The sequence below is a fragment of the Palaemon carinicauda genome, chromosome 37 (genome assembly GCF_036898095.1).
Source record: "Palaemon carinicauda isolate YSFRI2023 chromosome 37, ASM3689809v2, whole genome shotgun sequence".
NCBI classification, from domain to species: Eukaryota; Metazoa; Arthropoda; class Malacostraca; order Decapoda; family Palaemonidae; genus Palaemon; species Palaemon carinicauda.
The window spans coordinates 49920475-49942946 of record NC_090761.1 but is presented as its reverse complement, the minus strand read 5'-3'; the positions used below and the strand labels follow the sequence as shown (position 1 = coordinate 49942946).

At 43.5% G+C, this 22472-nt stretch overlaps 2 protein-coding genes across 2 annotated transcripts in view; both read right to left on the bottom strand.

The window, feature by feature from the left end:
• LOC137629649 (synaptic vesicle membrane protein VAT-1 homolog) overlaps positions 1–21429 on the bottom strand; it is a 64892-nt gene extending 43463 nt beyond the window's left edge. The window contains exons 1-2 of the mRNA XM_068361180.1: positions 21316–21429; positions 4437–4628 (exon numbers count right to left, since the gene is read on the bottom strand). Coding sequence (XP_068217281.1) covers positions 4437–4628; positions 21316–21366 — 243 coding nt within the window. The 5' untranslated portion in view covers positions 21367–21429. The remainder of the gene's footprint in view (positions 1–4436; positions 4629–21315) is intronic.
• Ing3 (Inhibitor of growth family, member 3) lies at positions 17006–19221 on the bottom strand. The gene has a single exon (XM_068361179.1). It carries the CDS (start codon positions 19014–19016, stop codon positions 17868–17870), a length of 1149 nt encoding a protein of 382 aa, XP_068217280.1. The 5' UTR covers positions 19017–19221; the 3' UTR covers positions 17006–17867.
• Positions 21430–22472: the final 1043 nt, after the last annotated feature.

The window sequence follows — 22472 nt, the reverse complement described above, 5'->3', positions numbered from 1 at the left end:
TCACAACCTTCTCTTGGCCCGTCACAAAGTCAACACATGCTAAATGGCCTCTTGACATCACTGTTCAGTGGGGAGGCAGGGCTAGGGTTGTGCTTATGAACGTCGTGAATATAGAAATAATTTTATCACATGTCCATTTATTTATATGAACCTCCTGTGAGGCTCATAATGCTGAATCCAACATTCTGATGAAGGTTGGATAGTGAAGGGGAGAAGTGAGAAAACTAATACCGTAGACTAAATATTTACTTAATTTAAAATTTACTCATGAATGGTAGAGGCAAGGGATAGTGACAATGCCCTAGAGACTGACCATATATACATGTGACCAGTACCCAACCCCCCTATTCACCCAAGTTAGGACCAGTAAGGGCCAGGCAATGGCTGTTGATGACTCAGCAGGTAGACTTATAGGCTTTCCCAAACCTCTCCTCACCAGAATGGTGAGGTTGCAAATACTACAATAAACCATTGAGTCTGAGTGGGACTCAGTCTCCCATCCAGCTGATCACCAGGCAGGAAGTTATTAAAAAGGCTACACAACCATGAGACTTGCCCTCATCAGCAGGAAGCAAAATAATTTCTCGTAATAACTTAGGCATACAGAGTAAGAATAATAATGCTAAACACTCATGAGGGTCTACAATGAAATAATGATATACAGTAAAAGAATTAAGAAATAGGAATTCCTCTCAAGTTCATGCTCAATGTTCAACATAGCTATGTAGTCCCTCCAGTTACGACAGTCTCGTCTTCCGTTTCGTGGATGAAAGACATCACCCATAAGGTAAATACTTTAATTACTGTTTTTTTCTTAGTTTTATATGATTCTATTGTACTGTATACTTGTATCCACCATGTTTTTTTTTTTTAACCGCAGCTGTTTTCATGTCATAAAGTGTTTTATATCCTAGATTTTTTTACTTTATACTGCATTAATATAATGGGGGCCACTTCAGTACTTTATCTAGATGTGTTCTGACTTACATCAAAATTTTAGTTATACCTCAACATGGAAACTGATCTGTCGTAATCTGAGGACCACCTACTTTTTTACTCAATGTCCTGAAATTTTGCATTGAGAAAATTGATACTATAACCTAAACTAAATTCAAGAAATCTAATGTAGTGAATACCTTTTAATTATATTACATCACCTAAGCTTCCACAAACCCCAATTCCAAGTAATTCTTATAGAAAACCCTGTTTCTTTCAAATAATATTTGACCAAAACTGACTATGCCAAAACTCTTTCCAAAGGAATATTCCAGGTGCCCTTCTATTGTCATGAACACTAAGCTTCAAGTTTTTTATCTGACTTTAATGTAATTATCTATGAGCCTCTGTCATAAACCCTTGATAAGAAATCACAGCATTCTTGAAGAGAGGATGTTCCAAAATCCTAATCTCATGAAACAAATAACGACCCTTTCCCCTGATGTTTTCCGTCAAGTCTACGTAAAACTTAGCTTCCCTCATGGGACAAAGAAATTATTTTCTGATGTTCAGGTTAACTTCTCCAAAGAAGTAAGTGATAATGTGAAAAAAATTTGAGGAATAATTTTCATCTTGAAATTACTTTTAGCCTGGAAGCTAAGCTAAAGAGATAAGATCATCTTTCCAACCCCCAACCTTACATTATTGGAAAGAGCCCGTGGCTCATCAATACATAAAGCTTAGGCCAAAGATAGAAGAAAAGGCCTTGGCTGTACAATCTTTAATAGAAAGACAATCTGAAAACTCAGAACTCTTTTAATATTGCAAATCTATATCTAGTGGAGAGAAATCGGCTAGAGTTTCCGTAACACTTGTCAATTGGTCTTCCTAAAATTCTTTTATGATCTGTTCTTAGAAGTAGTAGCATCTGAAGAATCTAATGAGGATGAGGCAAAAGAGGGGGAAGAAGAACTAGAAAAAGAGTTTTAAGTGTTTTTTCTTCTTACCCGCCTTTTGAGGTTGAGGGCTTGGAGACCAATGATGATGCTCCCACAAAGGATGAGGCCACAGGGCCCTCTTCCAAGCACCAGACAACACCAGTAGGGGCCATACTCTCCAGTACCTTTACAGGTGTATCAGAAGTCCAGATAATCATTGAAGGGGCAACCTCAGAAGACCGGGCAGCAGCCAAACTTTCTCCTGCCTACGGAGCACTAGCAATGTTCAATAAAGGCCTGCTTCCCTTAGATCATGTTGTCATACAGCCACAAGTAATGAAGCTATGACTGCAAACAGTCATGCAAAAAGCTCAAGGATTATAAGGATCAATGGCAGATTGTATATAAACCTGCCATAACTCTTAATGGCTGAACAATGACATATCTTTGCATTTTTCATTTATTTTTTCCATGTTTACCTAGACAGAACTGCATGCATGCACACGTATCCACGTGTGTATTACTTGCAGCCAAAGTCAAAACTTCTAGTCTTGCTGACTGACGGGTGGGGCTAACCTACCACTCATCGGTAGTTATAACTACTGTACCTTAGTACGTTGCAATAGCCGTTCCAGCTTTGCTGAAGTTATTTATATTTCGATTGAAGGACTCATGTTTATATAGTTAGAAAAATACAAATTACTTAATAAATTTGTATTCTTTTATATGTTAACATTTAACCGGGATTGAGAAATGCCAGGGGGATGTTCATAGAAATATTAAAATATTCTGGTAACCAGAAGTATGACCTCAGTACGAGTCACATGGAGACCAGTGGATGCCTTCCTGACTGCACGTACATTTGAAAAATTCTTGGCAACTATACAGTGCAGTACTAGCAACTCAAAGACTGACCATGAACAGACATAGGATCATATTCTCGAGTGTGAGTATCCATGGAAATGACTTTCACATAAAAGCCATATGGAGATAGATTTCTGGTTATGTTAGACCCATGATCTTTATCTCAGATACAGTACAGTAGTCAAAATAATCACATACGCTATTTTCTCCCTATTCAAAACTGTTGGTAAAAAAAGACAAAGTAGATGTAAGGTGCCACCCTCCGTACACCAGACTGATGGAGCGGGTATGAGGTTCTGTACACGACTACACACCAGTATTTGGTGTGAACTTGCCAGTACCACAATCCTTGTTAATTTGACGCACAGGGTTAGAACTCTGGAGCATTCCATCTCTCTCTGTCATGTACAGGAGGCAATATTGTTTTAAGCTTCAAAGGACTTCTTATAATTCTTCCTGAACTTCAACTACTTCTTCCTTTAGAGAAGAAGCATTAGAGTCGGAAGACAAAGTGGAGGAAGAAAATTTAAAAAAAGGAAGAGCAAGCATTCTTCTCACTCTTCCCAGCTCTTACACAGGTAGAGGTCGAGAAGTCGTGGTCTTGGCAACTAATGACAATGCCCCCATAGAGGAAGAAACCACAGGGGCTTTGTCGACAGGAACTGCAATCTCTGGTTTAATGATAGCAAGTACACATACCTCCAACATTGTTCCTTGACCCACAGAGGGAGTCAAAGGTGCCTGGGTCACAATCTTAGAAGCCTTGACAGCAATCAAATCAGCTTTACAATCAATGGTATAACAGAAAGGCCCAAGGAAGGTCACTGCTTCCTCAGGTACCTATTGTCGTCGAAGTCGGTCTGAATGGCGATTGGGGACTTCTAGATAAAGCCTGAGAGGCACAACACTCAGTGTTGGGGTGAAACTTCCGTTTGTCCTTGACCACACTCCAAGGTAGAGCCAAGACCTCCTAATCCTCTGCAGGTACTCTCCAAGGATCCAGTCCGAGGAGAATTCAAAGACTACACAGCAAGTTGTGTTTCTTTCCGAAGAAAGAAGGAGCTATAGAGCTTCTTCGGCATCATTTTCAAGGTGGCAAAAGTTGAATCTGAAGGATCTCGTTTAACCTTCTTCCTCTTCTTGGGGAATTCTGCCAACTACAGAGAAGGCCACGACCTACACTCATCACAGAGTATGATCATAAGCAATCGTACCCTCTCCAAAAGTACAGAGGTCGTGGGAATCAACAGCAATCTTAAAAACACCACACTGCTTTCCGCTCTTGTATTCCCACGTCATCTCCATACTCAAAGGGAACACACATTCAAACTGCAATGAAAAAGAAAAAGATTAACGGCTGATTTTTGAGAGGCCACAACAGTATGTCCATACTGTTAATGGCTGATGTTAAAAGTGTTAGTCTCGCTGTTGTGTAGTTACCTCCACCATCCACAAGGCAGCTGCCCATTAACTACATTTTCAAAGGTAAAATGAGGAATTCTCTCTGGCAAATGGAGTTTTTACCCAAGAATAATTACCATCTTGCAATTTGACAAAAGATTTTGACCCATGTTAAATGGACAATAGAATTGAAATACCATTCTAGAAGAGATTTGTTTACTGTATGCATTACATTCCCAGAAAATGAAGTTACCTAACAGTAAAAAATAATAAACAAAAATAGAATATTACACCAACCTTGACAGATGTGACTTCATTCCCCACAGCTTTAACTAACCCAGAACATTCAAGTCCCAGAGTACATGGAGGCTGGATCTCAGGGCTCAGACCTTGACGCACATATAGATCATAAAAATTCAATCCACATGCTTTCACTACAACAGTGACCTCCTTTGACTTGGGTTCATGAGCTGCTGGCCCTTCTTCTACCTGCATATTTTTATCAAATTAAATTACATTCTATTAAAGTCATGATTCTTTCCACACAAAGTTCTCATAAAATTGATTGTAGTACACCATGCAGTTTATTTGAAAATGTATAATCAAAGGCTAGACAATCAAAGATGAATAGAAAAAGTACTGTACCTTTAAGTATAATAAACTTGAGATCAAATTTGAAACAGGATATATGTCACCCTGCTTAACAAAAACAATCTTTAAAATAAAATAAATTATTTCAGCACTCATCTTTATTTCATGTTCTATTCTTTTTTTTTGCTGGAAAAACATTTGACAATAGCAAAAGAAAAATGGTTCTGCCTAACTCAGCCTGGTAGCTGCCTGATAAGGAGAGGACAATACGTTAGGGTGCTACTTGACCCTCCTCAGCTACCTCAAAGGTAAACAGTTTAATCCTATACAGTAGATTAGAACCAACGATAATTGAAGCAGGAGGGGGCATATATGAATTTCTGATAATATTAAAATATCTGTATTTCAAAATTTATTTGTTTCAATGACTTACTAAATTAACAAATCTTAAAAGTCATTTGTATTATTCCTAACTATACAAATTTAAGTATGACTTCAGCAAAGCTACAACACCCATTAAAGGACTTAGGTTTTTATAGTTAGGAAAATTGTAAATTACTTTCAAACTTTTTTATATGCTCCTACACAAATACAAAACATTGTCCTTTACTTGGAGACTCATCCTTAAAGTGGAAGGAAGTCCCTATGGACCAAATAAATAGCTGGTTTAACTTCCCCAAGGAATTGTCAGAGAACCTGGTCCTGTACAGGAGTAAAGGTGATGGATAACCCTTACCAATCTCCTAACAATCTGCGAATAGAAATGATACAGGCATAAGGGTATGTCTGTACCAAGAATGAATGGTACTCTGTTAAATAAAAACCTGAATACTAAAATGCAGTAAGTTGTCCAGATACAGCATATTTTTATCTACTGTTTTGTAAGAAATGGGTTTAAATACATTGTCTATCTTCCCTCTTATCTGGGTAGATGGATAAGACATTTCTTAACAGATCCTTCTGTAAAGAAAGGTGGCTTGGTTATGAAACTCGCCCGCATCTGAGGTCCAGTCCAGATCTTAGCAGCCACGACTACTGCACACCCAATTAATGGGCAAAATACGCAAGAGCCCATGTTACACAAAAGGTGGGGCAATCATAATAAACTGACTGCCAATAGAGGGGATGAAAGAAGGGTAAAAGGTCAATTATTCTATATCTTATTCTTGTCTTATGCCGAAACTGCTATCCTAGATGAGATTCATCTTGTCTCATGAGAGAGCTAGGCTGATTACATATCTGTTGAGCAGCCAATAAAGGTTCCAGGGTAAAGGTACCAAACCCACATGTAATGGGAGATAAAGGATTTCTGTGATTAGCAGATTCCTGTCTTGACACGAGCCAATAATAGGTTCTTCCCAAGTACTACGGAGGACACAATATCCTTAATTTCAGTGTTCTTTGATATCTTTCTCTGTATCCTGCTGGTACTAAGAAAATTCTTGGCGCTCTTGACTGAAGTAAAAACAGTAGTCATCGTAAGATAACACAATTTCCTTGACCCACAGAGAAAGTCACAACCTTAGGAGCCTTGGCCTTGAACCTGATATCATGGGCAGCTAGTTCTTGGCCACAAACTCAGGAACAAACTAAATCAGTCCCTCTTCCATCCTTCAAGATGAATAGTGACATACGAGATGCCAAAAATTTGCCTACTCTCTTTGCCAAAGCTAAGGTTTCCCAAAAGACTGTTTAGTGTGTCTTTTTTTTCTCTGATGTTAATCTCAAAGGCTTGTATTGGGGCAAACAGAAGAGACTCAAAAACACTTCACATTCCATTCCAGGACCTGAAGTCCCATGGAAGGGACTGGGGACGACCGATTGAAGAACCTCAAAAGAATATAAAACTCCTACGAGGAGCAGAGGTCTATGACTTACATGAAAGACTGTAAGGTAGTCTCTCCCAGCTGCAATTGAGGTCCTCCTCTCTTAGTGAAGAGAGGGACGAGGAAGTTTGTGATCTGCAATAGAGATGCTCCAATCAGAGAAGTACCCCTTCTATGACATCAATTGCAGAAAATGGTCCACCTTCCTTGGTAGAGAGATGCAGAGGACATAGGTACCCAGACATCTCCGAAGCAATCTTTCACAAAAACATTTCCCTCACAGGAGTTGCTATAAAGTTTCCAACCGTGAAGTGCAAACAACTTAACGGATTGGAATTACAGTACCTTTTTTAAGTGGGGCCGATACAGAAATATTGGATGGGGTAGTTCTCTCGGGAGCTAAATTGAATTTACTAACAGATCAAGATCCCACTCGTTTGTGGTCATCTGGAAGCTACTAGTCATCCTGAGACCTGGCATGTCAACACTTGGCTCATCAAATGGCAAATTAAGTTGAACATGGGGAAAGATGTATTGGTCCAAGTGATCCCATGGGCTTTATACAATGCCCTTGAATACTTCCTGTAGGGCTGAAATGGAGGAAAAAAGAACAAGTTTCTTGTAAAGCCATCTGGCAAATATTGTGGGTTGATCACTGAGAATCTTTACACCTCTGTCGCCATGGCCAGAGATGAAATACAGTATGACAAATTTGGACACAATATGTACATTTCCTAATGATACAAACCTTAGCTATTTATATTAGTATTACTTTCGGAAAAGCTACAAGGAAGAGCCATTAAACAAAATTAGCGAGGGTTAAGCACCCATCATGCTAGTTGGCAGGGGGGTTGGGGGTAATAACTACCTCTCTTGCTCGCACACCAGTGATTAAACTTCACGTTGCTTGATGGTAGGATTTCAAGGGGGGCTGGGTTGGTGGGCAAGTTTGAATAAATAGCTAAGGCTTGTATTGTTAGGAAAAATCAAAAATTTTAAGTAATTTTTATTTTTCCTAACATACTTACCTCGAACTACTTTCTTAGGAGTTACCTGTAATCTCCTCTCTACCGACCAGAGTTTTGTGTAGGGTACCCTCAATCCCGTTTTCTATGGAGGCCTACCTCGGCATTAAAGAATGTGCCCCGAGGGTAGGCTTAGCGCTAGGTCGATGTCCGCTTCGGTCGAAATCTCCAGTAAGTTCTATTGAAGTAGCACTATACTTGCAAGGGAAGAGAGGCACTCGGGGGAAGGAAGGGAGGGCCATTACCCGAAAGTAGTTCTCGGTAAGTATGTTAGGAAAAATAAAAATTACTTAAAATTTTTATTTGTTCCAACACGAATACTTACCTCGAACTACTTTCTTAGGAGACTTACACTTTAGGAGGCGGGAGTGCTATTCTGACCTACAGACCCAGCAAGCGGAGGCCACGAAGCCTAGGAATAACGATACATACTAGAAAACGGATGAGAGGGTAACTACACAAAGAACTCACGTTAGTGTCTAAGTACTCACCCTTTGAAAAACTTCTGATGTTGCATTCAGTAACGTAGTCGTGAAGAATGTGTTATCCAATGGTACAAGTTGGTAATCCCCGATGAGGATAGGGAGCAACTGGGTAGGATGAAAGGAAACGCACCTGTGTCTCCCGGTTGCTATCCGTGATTGAGCCTGGGGCTTTTACCGTTAAACCACTTGGAGGGCGGAGATGACTGTTCCAATGGAGAACCCGTCTAAGGACTTCCTCGAGTAGTCCTTGAGGTAATGGGCAGTAAAGGTCGACTGGCTCGACCAAGTACCTGCCTGAAGGATCTGACCCACTGCCATGTTTTTCTCAAAGGCTAAGGACGTGCTCAGGCCTCTGATGTCATGAGGTCTGGGGGCGCCTGGCACGGCCAGGCCTTCTTCCTTGTAGGCTCTGGCAATAACTTGTCTCAACCAGAAGGAAATGGTGTTCTTGGATACTTGCTTCTTAGTAACACCCGTGGAGATGAAGAGGCTCTTGATGCCTGGCCGGAGATGAGCCGTTCTTTCAAGGTATTTTCTAATGGTCCGGACAGGGCATAATTTCAAATCCTCCGAATTACCCGTCTTAGGGATGGCTGGTATGGAGAAACCTTCGAACTTCGGATCCCAGATCGCTGGGTTCTGGGTCTTCGCCACAAAAGAGGGAACGAACTTGAAGGATACTTCTTTCCACCCCTTCGAATGAGAGACGTCATATGACAGCCCATGGATCTCACCCACTCTCTTAGCGGACGCCAAGGCCAGCAAGAAGACTGCCTTGAGAGTGAGATCCCTGTCCACGATATCCTTCAAAGATTCAAAGGGAGGGCCACACAACATCTTCAGGACCTTAGCTAAGACCCACTGGGGCACCCTACTCGCTTGTGGAGGGCAGGACTGCTCGAAGCTCTTGACAAGCATCGCTATGTGCCTAGAGGCCCCCAGGTCGATGCCCTTCAGGAGGAAGACTTGGCCTAAGGCTGGGATTGACATTCCCATTTTGTCTCTGAGAAATACCAGAAAATCCGCTATGTCCGGGACAGAGGCCTTGAGGGGCTTTATGTGCCTCGCAGAGCACCATTTCGTGAAGGAGGCCCACTTAGCTTGGTAGACCGCAGCTGAAGACTTTCTCAGGTATAGCGACATTCTCTTAGCAGTGGATGAAGAATATCCTTCCTTCTTCAGGAGTCGCTCGATAGTCTCCAGGCGTGAAGACGTAGGGACTGTGGGTTGTCGTGGAGCCTGAGAAAATGAGGTTGATGTAGAAGGTCTGACCTGTCGGGTAGAGGCCACGGAGGTTGACTCGCCAGGTCTTTTAGGTCCGCGAACCACTCTCTCTCCGGCCACCAGGGTGCTACCAAAGTCATTTTTAAGTTTTGGGCTGTCCTTACTCTGTTGAGCACCTGCCTTATCAACGTGAAAGGGGAAAAAGCGTACACGTCTAGATTGTCCCACCTGTGCTGAAAGGCGTCTTCCAAGGCTGCCTTCGGATCTGGTACAGGAGAACAATATACGGGGAGTTGGGCGTTCAGTTTGGTTGCAAAGAGGTCCATCACCGGGGAACCCCAACGTTGGATGATGCGCTTGGCTACTTCTGGGAGGAGGGACCACTCTGTCCCTACTATTTGGCCCACTCTGCTGAGGCCGTCGGCCAGCATGTTTTTCTTCCCGGGAATGAACCTTGCTACCAACACCACTTGGTTCTCTTCTGCCCAATCTAGAATCTTTATGGTGAGATCGCACAACTCCTTCGACTTCAAGCCTCCTTGCTTCTTTATGTATGCTACTACCGTGGCGTTGTCGCACATCAACGCCACGGTGTTTCCCCTTAGAAGATCTGCGAAGTGTAGGCAAGCCTTCTGGACTGCCTTCAACTCCAGGACATTGATGTGGAGTTCCTTTTCCCCGTCCATCCAGGTTCCTCGCGCTGTCTCGTCGAGGAGATGGGCTCCCCATCCTTGGTTGGAGGCGTCTGTGAACAGTAGTAACTCGGGGGGGTCGTTCGCGAAGGGCATCCCCTTGAGCGAGTTCGACCGGCAAAGCCACCATTCCAGGGAGGGCCTCGTGTTTGGTAGAACTGGGATTAGTACTTGTTGCGAGTCCAGCTGGCACCAGAGGTTCTTCAGGTTCCATTGCACGGCTCTGAGTCTTTACCCTCCCCTTGGGAACTAGTTTCTCCAACGACACTAGGTGCCCTATCAGTCTTTGCCAGTCTTTTGCTCTCCTGGGACGCCCCGCTAGGAACGGACGAATGATTTCCATGAGGTTGTTTATTCTGTCTTCCGAAGGGAAGGCTTTTCCCAGAATGGTATCTAGTCATTCCCAAGTAGGTCATTCTGGTGGATGGGGATAGGTTTGATTTTTCCGGGTTGATCACGATGCCCAGATCCTTGCAAAACTGGAGAGTTTCATCCCTTGTTCCTCCAAGAGGTCCTTCGAGGAGGAAAGAAGCAACCAGTCGTCCAGGTATCGGATGAGGCGAATGCCTCGTTCGTGAGCCCACACTAAGACAGTCATGAAGACTCTCATGAACACCTGGGGCGCTGTTGACAATCCGAAGCAAAGGGTCTTGAATTGCAGGATCTGGGGACCCTATTTCACCCGGAGAAACTTTCGACTCGAGGGGTGGACCGGAATTTGGAAGTAGGCGTCCTTGAGGTCTATGGTCATCATGTAATCTTTCTTCCTCAAGGACAGTAGGACTGACTTCGGAGTGTCCATTTTGAAATCTGTTTTCTTGATGAACTTGTTGAGAGCCGACAGATCTATAACCGACCTCCACCCCCCCGTCGCCTTTTCTACCAGGAACAGTCGACTGTAGAAACCCGGGCCTGGGTGAAGAACTTCTTCCATGGCGCCCTTCTCCAACATGGAGGACACTTCCTCTTGAAGGGCGGTCTTCTTCAGCGGGTCCATGGGAGCCAGCCATTCCGCCCGGCTGGCCGGGATTAGAGGGGGTGGTTCTGCTAAGAACGGCAGTCTGTAGCCCTCCTTCAGTACGGACACTGTCCAAGGCTCTGCTCCGTGAGCCTTCCATGCTTGCCAATGTAGTCTGAGGCATCCCCCAACCCGAGGCTTGGGTGGGGATAGGGGGCCTCCCACTCTATCTCCTTCTGGAGGAGCGGCCTGAACGGCCTCTCCTAGAGGCAGAATAGCCTGTTCTAAAGGAGGTTGAAGATGCTGGAGCCCCCCTACGGGGGGGCTGAGGCGCTGAGGACCAGGAGGAAGAAGGAGCCTCTCTCCTCGTCGTGCTGGGAGAGGCCTGAGCTGTCGCGGCACTGTCTGAGACGGACCTCTTGTAGGGCGGTCTCCTAGTAGGCGTAGGCCTGCGGGTGTTCAAATCTTTCCGCTTCGAGACCTTCTCCATAATGGTCTCCAATTCTTTTAAGGGGAACAAGGAGTCACCCCACAAGGGCAGGCTCCTCATGGCCCGCGCTTCCCTGTCTGGTACCTTCCGGGACACCTTAGCCAGGATGGTGTCTCTCTTGCGGAGTACCCAATTCGCTGTCAAGGCGAGAGACTGGTACGTCAAGAACTTTAAGGTTTTACCCCCGGAGGTAATAAGTTCCCTCCGGAGGTTCTGCTGTTCCGGGTCCGCGGGGTCGAACGAGGCTTGCACTCCTACTAAGGTGGAAGCCCACCAGTCCAGCCAAGAGGAGACGTGCACCAGGTCCCTCGACATTTCTTCCATCATGGAGGCCTCCGATGGAGAAAAACAAACTGGGGCCGAAGAGGCTCTATCCTCCGAGGCGCCCTGACTCAGGATGTCAAGGGAAGGCTCTACCTTACAGGGGCCCGGGCGACGCCCTTCCGGTATATATACCTTGCCCTGAGTCTTGAGACCCTGGAGCAATTTTGAAGAACTCTGAGTTTTGGGGGCCTCGGCATTACTAGCCACCACTTTGTCAACATATTCTTGCCCTAGGACCAGATCTCGGGCTAGAGGAAGAGCTAGAGAGGTCTTAGGTTGGGTAGGGGCCTGCATTAGCCGTATAAGGCTGGACCTCCAGTAGTCTTCGTCAGTAGCTGCAGGTTCCTCAATCTTATGGTGCCTCCTGATAAGGCCAATCACCCTTCTATAGACCGAGTCCTCCATTGGGGAACCCTCCCTACCGTCAGCCGAGGGCTCGGCTTGAGACCGGGGAGCCGGGTCACCGGGCACACCCACCGGACGTCTCGTTCTTGGAGCCAGGGGCGCCGCCCTACCGAGGTACTGGACTTCTTCGGCGGAGGCGCCCGCACCGGGGGCAGGGGTTAACGCAGGCATCGTCGACTCAGCGAGGACTCTCGTCTGCTCAAGGGCTCTGGGGGACGAGGACGCGGTTCCCGTGGGCTGACCCGACAGCGGGAACCGTTCCTTCCGACCCGAAGGCCGCACCAGCTTGGCTGGTTCGGCCAGGCTGCCCGAAAGGAAGCGCGTTTCCCCCCGCTGGGCGGGGTGAACCGGAGGCTTCGAGGTCTTATGCCTGCCTGTAGAGTCCTTCTCGCGAACTTGCTTGCGAGGGTCAAAACCGTGATTGGAGGAAGGTATCCTTGGCGAGAACTCTTTGGACCGGCGGTCCGGGGAATAACGTACCCCTGTCTCACAGGGTACGAAGACCCAATCGCCATCCGGTGACCTACTCTTTCTGTACTTACGTCTTGGAGAGCGGGAGCGTTTCCTGCTGTATCTGGAGCGCGACCTTAAACGGGAACGCCTGCTCCTGGACCGCTCTCTCCGACGGCGACGTTTTCTCCTGGCGTCTTCCCCCGACGAGTAATACTCCTCTGAAGAGCCCGACGACACTGCACTTACCGCACGGCGGGCGGGAGCGGGGACCGCGGGGGACTTCGTGACTCGTTGAGTGCCTGAGGTAGACGGTTGAAGGAATTCTTCGGGGACTTCCGTGAGAGGGGTAGGGAACGATGATTGACGCCCAACGCCAGGAAACCAGGGATCCAGGCCCTCTTCCATTCACAACGGGGACCTACCTGGTGTCTTCGGAAGCTTCCAACCGAAGGCATCACTCCCCGTAGAACCTAACTTACCCTGGTTGTCGCCACCTGCCGTAGACTCTGAAACACAGGCCCACGTAGGGGGCGAAGACACAGACACAACGTTACTACCCCACAAGGGGTCATCGGAGGACACGTGCCCCCCGAGCACAAGGGCCGATTCTCCGGACGCACTGCTGGGCTCTTCACTAGCCCTAGAAGGACCCGCAACCCCCACTGCACACTCACTAGATTCTTGGGGAAGATCGCACTGTTCTTTCTCCACGACAGACTTACCTCGGCCCCTACTCTGCGTAGGGGACGGCGAAACAGAGGCCCCGTCGGACCGTTCACTGGGTGATGGTAGCGGCGAAGTAACACTAGCCTTCCTGGGGGAACGTTTCGACGATTTTCTCTTCTTAGTTCCGTAACGTACCCACTGGATATCACTCCAACCTACACACTCGGGGCACTTATCTGATGACGAACAAACCTTTCCCCTACAGGAGGAGCAAAGGGAGTGAGGGTCCACTTCAGGCTTGGAGAGGAACGCTCCACACGATTTACCGGCTCTAGGCCCAGGACAACGGCGGATTTGCTCCATATTGCACAAACGCAAGACACAGGCACGCAGGGAATCAAGGAATACACTGGGTAAGCACAAGGGTGGAAGGTGAACACACAGGAACACCCGGGAACAGTACACAGGAAACACAAGTTACCACGCGGGAAACACGTGGGACACAACAACGCACACAAAGGATCGATAGAGAACGAGAGCGACGTGTTGACACGTCGCGACCAGAGAACTTACTGGAGATTTCGACCCAAGCGGACATCGACCTAGCGCTAAGCCTACCCTCGGGGCACATTCTTTAATGCCGAGGTAGGCCTCCATAGAAAATGGGATTGAGGGTACCCTACACAAAACTCTAGTCGGTAGAGAGGAGATTACAGGTAACTCCTAAGAAAGTAGTTCGAGGTAAGTATTCGTGTTGGAACAAATACAAATTGTTTCCAAATTTATCATTTATTTCATAGCTGGAATACAAACCTGCGCTATTTACGTGGGTATGACTTGCCTCATAAGAGGATGGACATCCCTGCCATTCTGGCTTTTTGGTTTTGCCCGAGGATTCCTCTTTTATGTGTGTGATGCACAAAAAGAAGGACTGCGCAAGCTGTGTGTGTGGAGATACTAGCAATGTAACTGACAAGGTAAAGACACATCTGAAGGCACCAAGACATTCCCAATACCACCTTGCCAGGGTGAGGACAGTATTGACACAATACTAAGATACACAAGGGAGCAATGGTTTACCTGCAGTGGCTTGAGGTCAGCTATGCAGAGGAGCCTGGATGCTTATTTCTAAAAGAGAGCAGAGGATGAAGCCTTATCCTTCCTAGAAGGAGCTGAAGTTTGGGGAGACAAACGTCTGACCGTCTGTCTCCTCTCATCTTGAGATGCTCCTCCGAACACTGCACAGGAGACTGATGTCGTCGCCGTTGCTCTGATGAGACACGGTCGCTCTTGGTCTTCCCCGAAGAAGGCTGTCATTCGGCAGGTCTCTCTGTAGAAAGAGATGAGGGATGAGCCGGAGGCCGAAGGGTCGGCAATGAGTTGAAGAACCGTGAGTTGGAGAGTGGCGAACTGACGAACGGTGCCTGGGCGGAGATCAACGAGATGGCGAACAGCGCCTAGAAGATCGGTGGTGAGACGTGGTCTTACTCTCCTCCGAAGGGGAGTGACAAGTCGTCGGCGAGCTCCGAGAGTGGCGAAGGGAAACCGAAGGTTGTTGGGGGAGCTGATGAAGGCTGATGAACAGGAATGTCCGCTACTGGGGACTGACGAATAGGAGACCGATGAGTTAGTGATCAGTGAGCAGGCGATCAGCGAGCTGCTGAAGGTCGGCAGGCAGGTGAACTGCAAGCAGGCAATCAGTTAGCAGGTAAGCAGTGAGCTGGCGAACGCCGTCTAGGGAATCGGCAAGTCGGAGAACGGCGAGCCATAGATCGGCGAAAAGCCGACTGATGATCTACAGCAGGGCGATCACCATCAGGAGAGGATTGCGAACGAAATATGAATCGTGATTCGTTGACGAGCAGGAGAGTTCAGGGGCGCAGTCAAAGGACTTGAATCGGATAAACCAAGAGGATCCTCCGAATAGGAAGCCAAGAAGCCAAACAGTCAACGTTTCACCGAGGGTGAAGAAGCCTGACTGAAGCGAATAGGAGGGCGAGTTTGGCGAGGGCGGCAACCACGACAACAAGCCTCCATAAGGTCAGGCAGGGCAGCAGGCAGGTCATCAGAAAGCCTCTGAAGAGGAGTCTCTGTGAGTGGTCTCCCTCGTGAACGAGGGAGGTGATCACTCGCTGGAGACATGCCTTGGACTTTGCTCCTCCCCTGAAGCCTCGCGAGGGGAACCGCAGTCCTGGGCGGCGGCTGACATAGCAGAGGAAGAAGCAGGAGTGAGTCCACGACCAGGCAACGGACGAAGCTTGGAAACAACCATCTCAACCAGAGACAATGGATCCATCTCGTACTCGGAAGAACGCTGCAATCCCGCACCTCGCTGAAGAAGTCCAAGCAACACCTCCTTGGAAGGTGGACCTGGTAAACACAGTGACAGCCACACCTGAGACAAAGGAGAAAGAGGCAAGGTCTCTACTGGTTGGAGAGGCGGGGCCCACCTCGCCAGGGGAGGCGACACCGTCTCTCGAGGACCGGGGTTGACCAGGTGTTTAAGGGTCTACGCTACTACTTGACTGATCCCAAGAGGGAACCGCTCGAGTAGAAGCTTCAGAGAAAAGTTTGGGAACGGAAGAAGCTTTGGGTTTCTTCTGCTTTGTCCTGACACTCGATACACTTACTATCTTCCATACAATGCTTCCCCCGACAAGTCGGACACACATGGAGAGGATTGGTATCCTCGGATGACATAAAGGTACCGCAGGAGGTGCCCTCAGGACCAGGGCAGGTGCACATGATTGACAAGCAAGGGCACTTACAAACGCAATCACAATCTGCAAGAGAAAGCACAAAAAGATTAATAGCAGTCCAAAAAGATCGGATAAAGAGCGGAAGCAACTGTTCATCGTCTGAACCAAAAGCAAATTGAAGTATAATCACCGGTGTGTGAGCGAGAGGGGTAGTTACTATCCCCCTCGCTAACTAACGAGATGGGTGGTTAACCCTCGAAAATTTTCTAATGGTTAGTCCATTCAACTTTGCCGAAAGTAATACCCATAACATAGTGTAAGTTTATATTCCAGTTATGAAACAACTGGAAGGTAGGTCTAAACTTGATCCAGGTAGAGGATGGAGAGGCAAAGAGATGTGTAGGGAAACCCCTACTGACAACAAGAAACAACCACTGTGTCACTCACCCCTTCTACGTCCTAACCCCTTACTGGACCGAGTCTGGAAAGAGATGAATGTAAGGAAGAAATAACAAATATTTTGCTGGAAATTCTTTCCCAGAACTAGAGAAGGCCAAGACCTTCTTTAACTCGGCCAGGAGTCTTGGTCCAGCACCAAACCAATGGGATAACTGTCATCTATGTGGTTGCCAATTAAGTTGATATTTTATCCAGATAAGGGGCCATGGTTAAGAGGCAAAAATGTTGGGGTCTTAATATCCAAGGGGAAAGGCAAAGGCTAATGGATCAGCTAGATGGAAGCGAGGACTTTCAGAACCAGTGGAAATATATATTGCTTCACCAGAGGAGGAGGTAGTACTAGAAGATAAGGAGCAAACACACACTTCGTCTTGCCAGCCTTCTTTGTCTTTGAGGTCTTGGGGCATAAAAGGCCATTCCAGCTTTGAAGTCCTACTCCTATTCAAAGATGATACTTTGTATTCACGTAGGAACAAATAATTTATATTTCAAAGTTAATTCAAACTAAAGTGGAGTAACACAATAATATATTGTTCATGTAAGGTAACACTGATTAATGAAAATCAATATGTACCGTAGATTTATTTCTTGGCTGAATCCTAAGATACACATTTACAGAAATTTACATCAATCCATATAATCAGGTTACTCCTACAGAATCACTTCTAATAAGCAATTCTCAAAGTTGATTAAACTAAAAAAAAAAAGTCAAAATTAAAAGTTAATTTCTTACCACAAACAGTGAGATCATTTTTTTTTTTTTTCAAATAGTTATACTGTACGCAAATATGAAATTCTTTTGTCTAAAGGCAAATAATATACCTGTAGTACAATTTTTTTTTCACTAAACATTAGACTTTGATGTAATTACTTCCAATACATATCATAATACTAAAACAATTTAATTTTGGAATGGTGACATAATGTTTTAATGACTCGTCTAAAATGTTAAATAAAAATTTCAGAATTCTGTAACCACACAAGTAAGTTGGGAATTTAACCATCAAGTCAAATGCCAAACATTCCATGTTATTTCATATCTTACACATTAACTTAAATTATAGGATCACAATTAAGTAACAGTTGTTATTTTGTTGATTTTTACATAAATTATGCAATACCTTTAACTACAGAATCACAATTAAGCAGCAGTACTATTTTGCCTCAGATCGACTGAGAACAATAAATTTACCACAGTGATCCAAGAATGACATACAGTGTAAACTATATAAATGAGTAATAGCCCACCATAGGGTCCTCAAACATTTTAAAAGTAAAGTCTAAAATTCTGAAATGGATTAAAGTATCATCATGCTTGATCAATAATAGCTTATATATCAGTGTTCAAATAAAAAACCTTTATAAAACTATTAAAAAATTTTCCACAATTCAAAGACTATACTGGATCAATAAAAAATGTCTTAACAAAATTTACTTCCTAGCCCTTCTGTTCATGGCTGAAGCACATTGTCGACAATACCATTTTCCCTTTGGAGGAGCTGTTATGCCAACACATGGATAATGAAACCATTCAACGGGGCACTTAGGATTATCGCAAGCCACCATATCACCATATGATACTTGATTACAAATACAGTAACGCGGTTCATTTGGATCGTATGACCAGTCTGGATTATCAGAATTATGATCTATAAGGGCATCCTGCAAAAGTTCTTCAGAGGGAGCTGGTGAGGGCTCCATAACAGCTGGTGTCACTGTACTGCTAGTAGATCCAACATGCCTTCGTTTCTGTTTTTTATTATTTGAACCAGTACTGCTTCCACTATTATTAGATGTACTGGTAGTATCTTGAGGTAACGCTGAGGCAGCTAGAGCAGTCTGTGCCGCATTTGCCAGTTCACTACCGATAGAGAATTCTGTAGGATGGACGCCAGAAGTGATGGCATCATAAGATGCTTTTAGACTTGCTGTACGACGACCTTGTTGCATCTGTTGTGTTGCAGCTATGGCTTGTGACGCAGCGGCCGCAATTGCATTGCTGCCGGCACCCATATGTCCCAGGGTATATGATATAGCAGAGGATGGGGGTGGTGAAACTGACAACCCACTTGATAAACTTGGTTCAAGCCTCTCTTCTTTCTTCACTGTCATGGACGATGATGTAGATGATTGTTTTCTCTCTGACCGCGAGTTAAGCCCCCCAAAATGGTTTTCCTTCTGACTATCTCTAATAGGCTCATCTAACTCTAGAGATCTTTTTTCTAGTACTTCCGTAATACCTGGGCTATCCGCTTCTAGTTCGCATTTAAATTTTTCTAATTCCTGATCGAGTTTCCTCATGTATCTTTCCAACAAGTCGTGCATGTTTGTGGCAACATTGACTTTTTCATCTGCATCGTCCAACAGTTTATAATATTCTTTCCTTATTTTCTCGTACTCTGCATCTCTATCTTGGGGTCTCATTTTTTTGGCATTGCCGAAGAATACTTTAATTTGTTCTTCAAGTTGATCGGAAGTGTTTTGGATGCCCAGATCCAATTCACGTAAATCTGTAGTTCGGTCCCTTATTTCTTGAGGAATTTGTTCAATCACTTCGAGGAAATCTTCCAGGTACAACATTTTGCTTCGTATTTTAAAGATGTAATGTTTTAAATTGTAATTAACGATCACAAGTGTTCACTGAACTTCAAAACACAAAGAGAAGTTTAGCAGAAGGAAAACACTAACTCATTGTTGACGATTAGGTTCGACAGATGTAAACAAAGACAGTTTGAGTGACTGAATCTTGCTGTTGATTCACCAAAATGTGTGTTTATAAGATGCGTTCTCAACAACACGTTTCCTGAAATACTGTTCACAAATTTTCAGAATAAATTATATGTCATGTTTGAATATTACTCGATTAAACAATTAAACTCAGGTACAAATATATTTTTATAGGAAATTAAATGTAATTTTATAGGGAGTAATGTTATTTTATCTAAAAGAAAAAAAAAACGTTTGTGTCTGAAACGCTAACCGTGTTTTAAATCCAAAATCTAAAGTAGGCTAGTTTCCATTTATTTATTTTTTTTATCGACATCCGGTGTATGTATTATCATTATTACTTGCTAAGCTACAACTCTAGTTGGAAAAGCAAGATTCTATAAGCCCAGGTGCTCCAACGGGGAAAATAAGATTGTTGTGTCAATATTTCTTTGACATTTCCCACATACATTTTAGTATGGACATTGTAATATACCATCGTGACGTTCGCTCAAAACAAACACATGGTTGCAAAGTACATTTTGATGAACACATCCAATTAATTTCGTAATGTCAGCGTTGACAAAAATTGGAAGGGTCCCTGGTAAATACTAAACAATACAACTATAATGTGAACATAAATGCCTCTGCTCTCATTTACCTGCATTAGTTAGGTAATTGATAATATATGCAGCACTTCTATACACAATATATAAAAGATAAACTAAGCCCACTTAAACCTCTATAGGCTTTGCTTTACTTCATGCTAATGAGTCTTTAGACACCGATTAAAGGGCTTAAGAGAAAACCATATATAGGCCTAGTGTTATACGAGGACGACTATGCATGAAATTGAAGCAAAATTAATACATGCATGAACCTTGAAAAGTCATGATAAAGTGATAACGAGGCATTGAAGATGTAGATAAGTGACAAATAAATAGTAGGTCGTTGGTAGCTATTAGAAGTTATTAAGACAACAGGGAAGCATAGGTTGGAGTTTTTTTCTTTCTTTTTCTTTTATGTTGATGAGTGACCGTATCTGTGTGATGTGAGTTTGAGTCTAGAGCGCGTTATGTTTCAACATTGTTCAACGTAGTTCGTGATTCCTGACTGCTCAGTGCTCACTCGGCAAAGTAAGTTGCGGGCACTATATCACTCGATATGGGCAAAACTGCTAAGCTTCTCGGCTTATGCTTATTACTGTAAGAGCTTTTTTTACCTGAATGTTGACGGGAGAAGCAATAGAAAAGACGGTATGGCTCTTGTTGCGATTTTGGGACTAGAAAATGAGTTTTGATTGGGAATTGTTATAAGTTGATATTTACATATGCTGCTTTGAGATAGCCAAGAGAAAATGCAGAACTGATTAGCTTAATAGTTTGGTGGCGTCTGCAGAGGAGGAAGTTTGGAATAAATGTATATAAGGGTGAGGTAATAGAGTAAATATTTTTGGATAGAGCCTCTTTTTATTGATGTCTGCGGTCGACTGTGGTGTTAACAGGAAGTGCTCAGTAATTACTTATGACTGAAATATTAACAGGTTAACACTCTGAAACCCAAAAGTTAAGGAAAAATATATAAAACTACCAACCCTTTTTCTTCACATTCACTCTGGCCTTCAACAGATCTAATCCCTACGAACAATTCAAATCTTAGGTCTACGGGAAAATCGTGGATTTAGGATATATGCGCTATGACCTCCATATATATTCTATCCACGCGTTTATATCAATTGACAAGGCAATTTTTAGCAATGCAATAGACTTTGAAGGCTTTATATACGAATGCTGTCTAACTTGTTTTTTTTTTTTTCATTTTATCATTATCTGTAATTTCTGTAAAGGAATATTTCTATATGTATATATGGGAAAGATAACTTCAGTCTCTAATTAACACATGCAAATTTTTATACCTGATGAACAATATTGAGAATGCAAAAATTATTAACATGCACTTGATTTTGAGTATCGGGATACTCGAAAACGCACGCTATTTAACTTAATGTTATTTTTTTTTTCAATATGCCCCCAAGAATTGTATTGGCATAACGTGAACTAGCCTACAGTAATTTGAAATACCTCGATATCCCTCCATTCGTCATATTCGTCTCTTCAATAAAAATCTGCCCTTAAAAAATACACGGAAAGTTGAAAAAGACTTTTCAACTAACCTGAAGTTGCTCAAATCCTCCAATAGCTTTGACGACGATTCTTCTTACCATGATGACAGAACTCTTGGTATAATGTTACGATTACTAGACACTGAGTCTGACTGTTGAGTATCACAGTAAGAGGTCCTGTGACACTGTGAGAGTGTGAGTGACTGACGCCTATTCTGGGAGTCTTAATGTTGCCAGGTAGCCTTATCTAAAATTTATAAAAATATTGGGATGAAAAACACCCCTTATATTATAGTAAACTTATTGTAGCATGTGATAAGATTCGTTAGTGGTTCATATGAAATTCTCTCTCTCTCTCTCTCTCTCTCTCTCTCTCTCTCTCTCTCTCTCTCTCTCTCTCTCTCTCTCTCTCTCTCTCTCTCTCTATATATATATATATATAAAGCCATATATCGAATATATGGTTAGTATTAATGTGTTTCATTTACTTAACTTACAGTAGTAACCTTTATTTTTCTCGCAAAAGCAATGACTTCAAGTGCTCATTCCAATATAGGCCTACTTACTAAGGAACGCTTTCCTGCATGGTCCCATCGCTTGGGAAACTCAACTCTCTACAGGACCTACAAAATCAGTTTATCGTGTAAATTCTTGGGTATTTGTGCCTATCACACTACATAACTGGGATTTGTTTATTTAAACGCAATCAAACAAGCATGCTATCTTTTAAAACGGGGAAAAATGTGAATTATTCGCATCCAATATGGCGATGTTAGCATCATCGGGACCAAAACCAATCATATTGTTCTTATTTACAAGATACATTCACCCATGAAAGCTATTATATGGTTGTATAAACTCTGAGCAGTACCCTCTTGAACAAGCACCAAACCTAAGAGCTATCAGTAGCCTTATTGTTGATTGCAACACGTACGGCTGTACACAGTGCTTACTTCAACCTGTCAGTGGATTCATTAAAAAAATAATATATATATATATATATATATATATATATATATATATATATATATATATATATGTGTATATATATATATATATATATATATATATATATATATATATATATATATATATATATATATATAGTTTATATATGAAATATGTATTTTACTGCTGTTACTGTTCTTGAAATATTTTATTTTTTTCCATATTTCCTTTCCTTAATAGAATATTTTTCCCTTGCCTTT

Excerpts from the sequence above, each read along its gene's own strand:
- Ing3 (XM_068361179.1), bottom strand. The coding sequence starts at position 19,016 with ATGTTGTACCTGGAAGATTTCCTCGAAGTGATTGAACAAATTCCTCAA.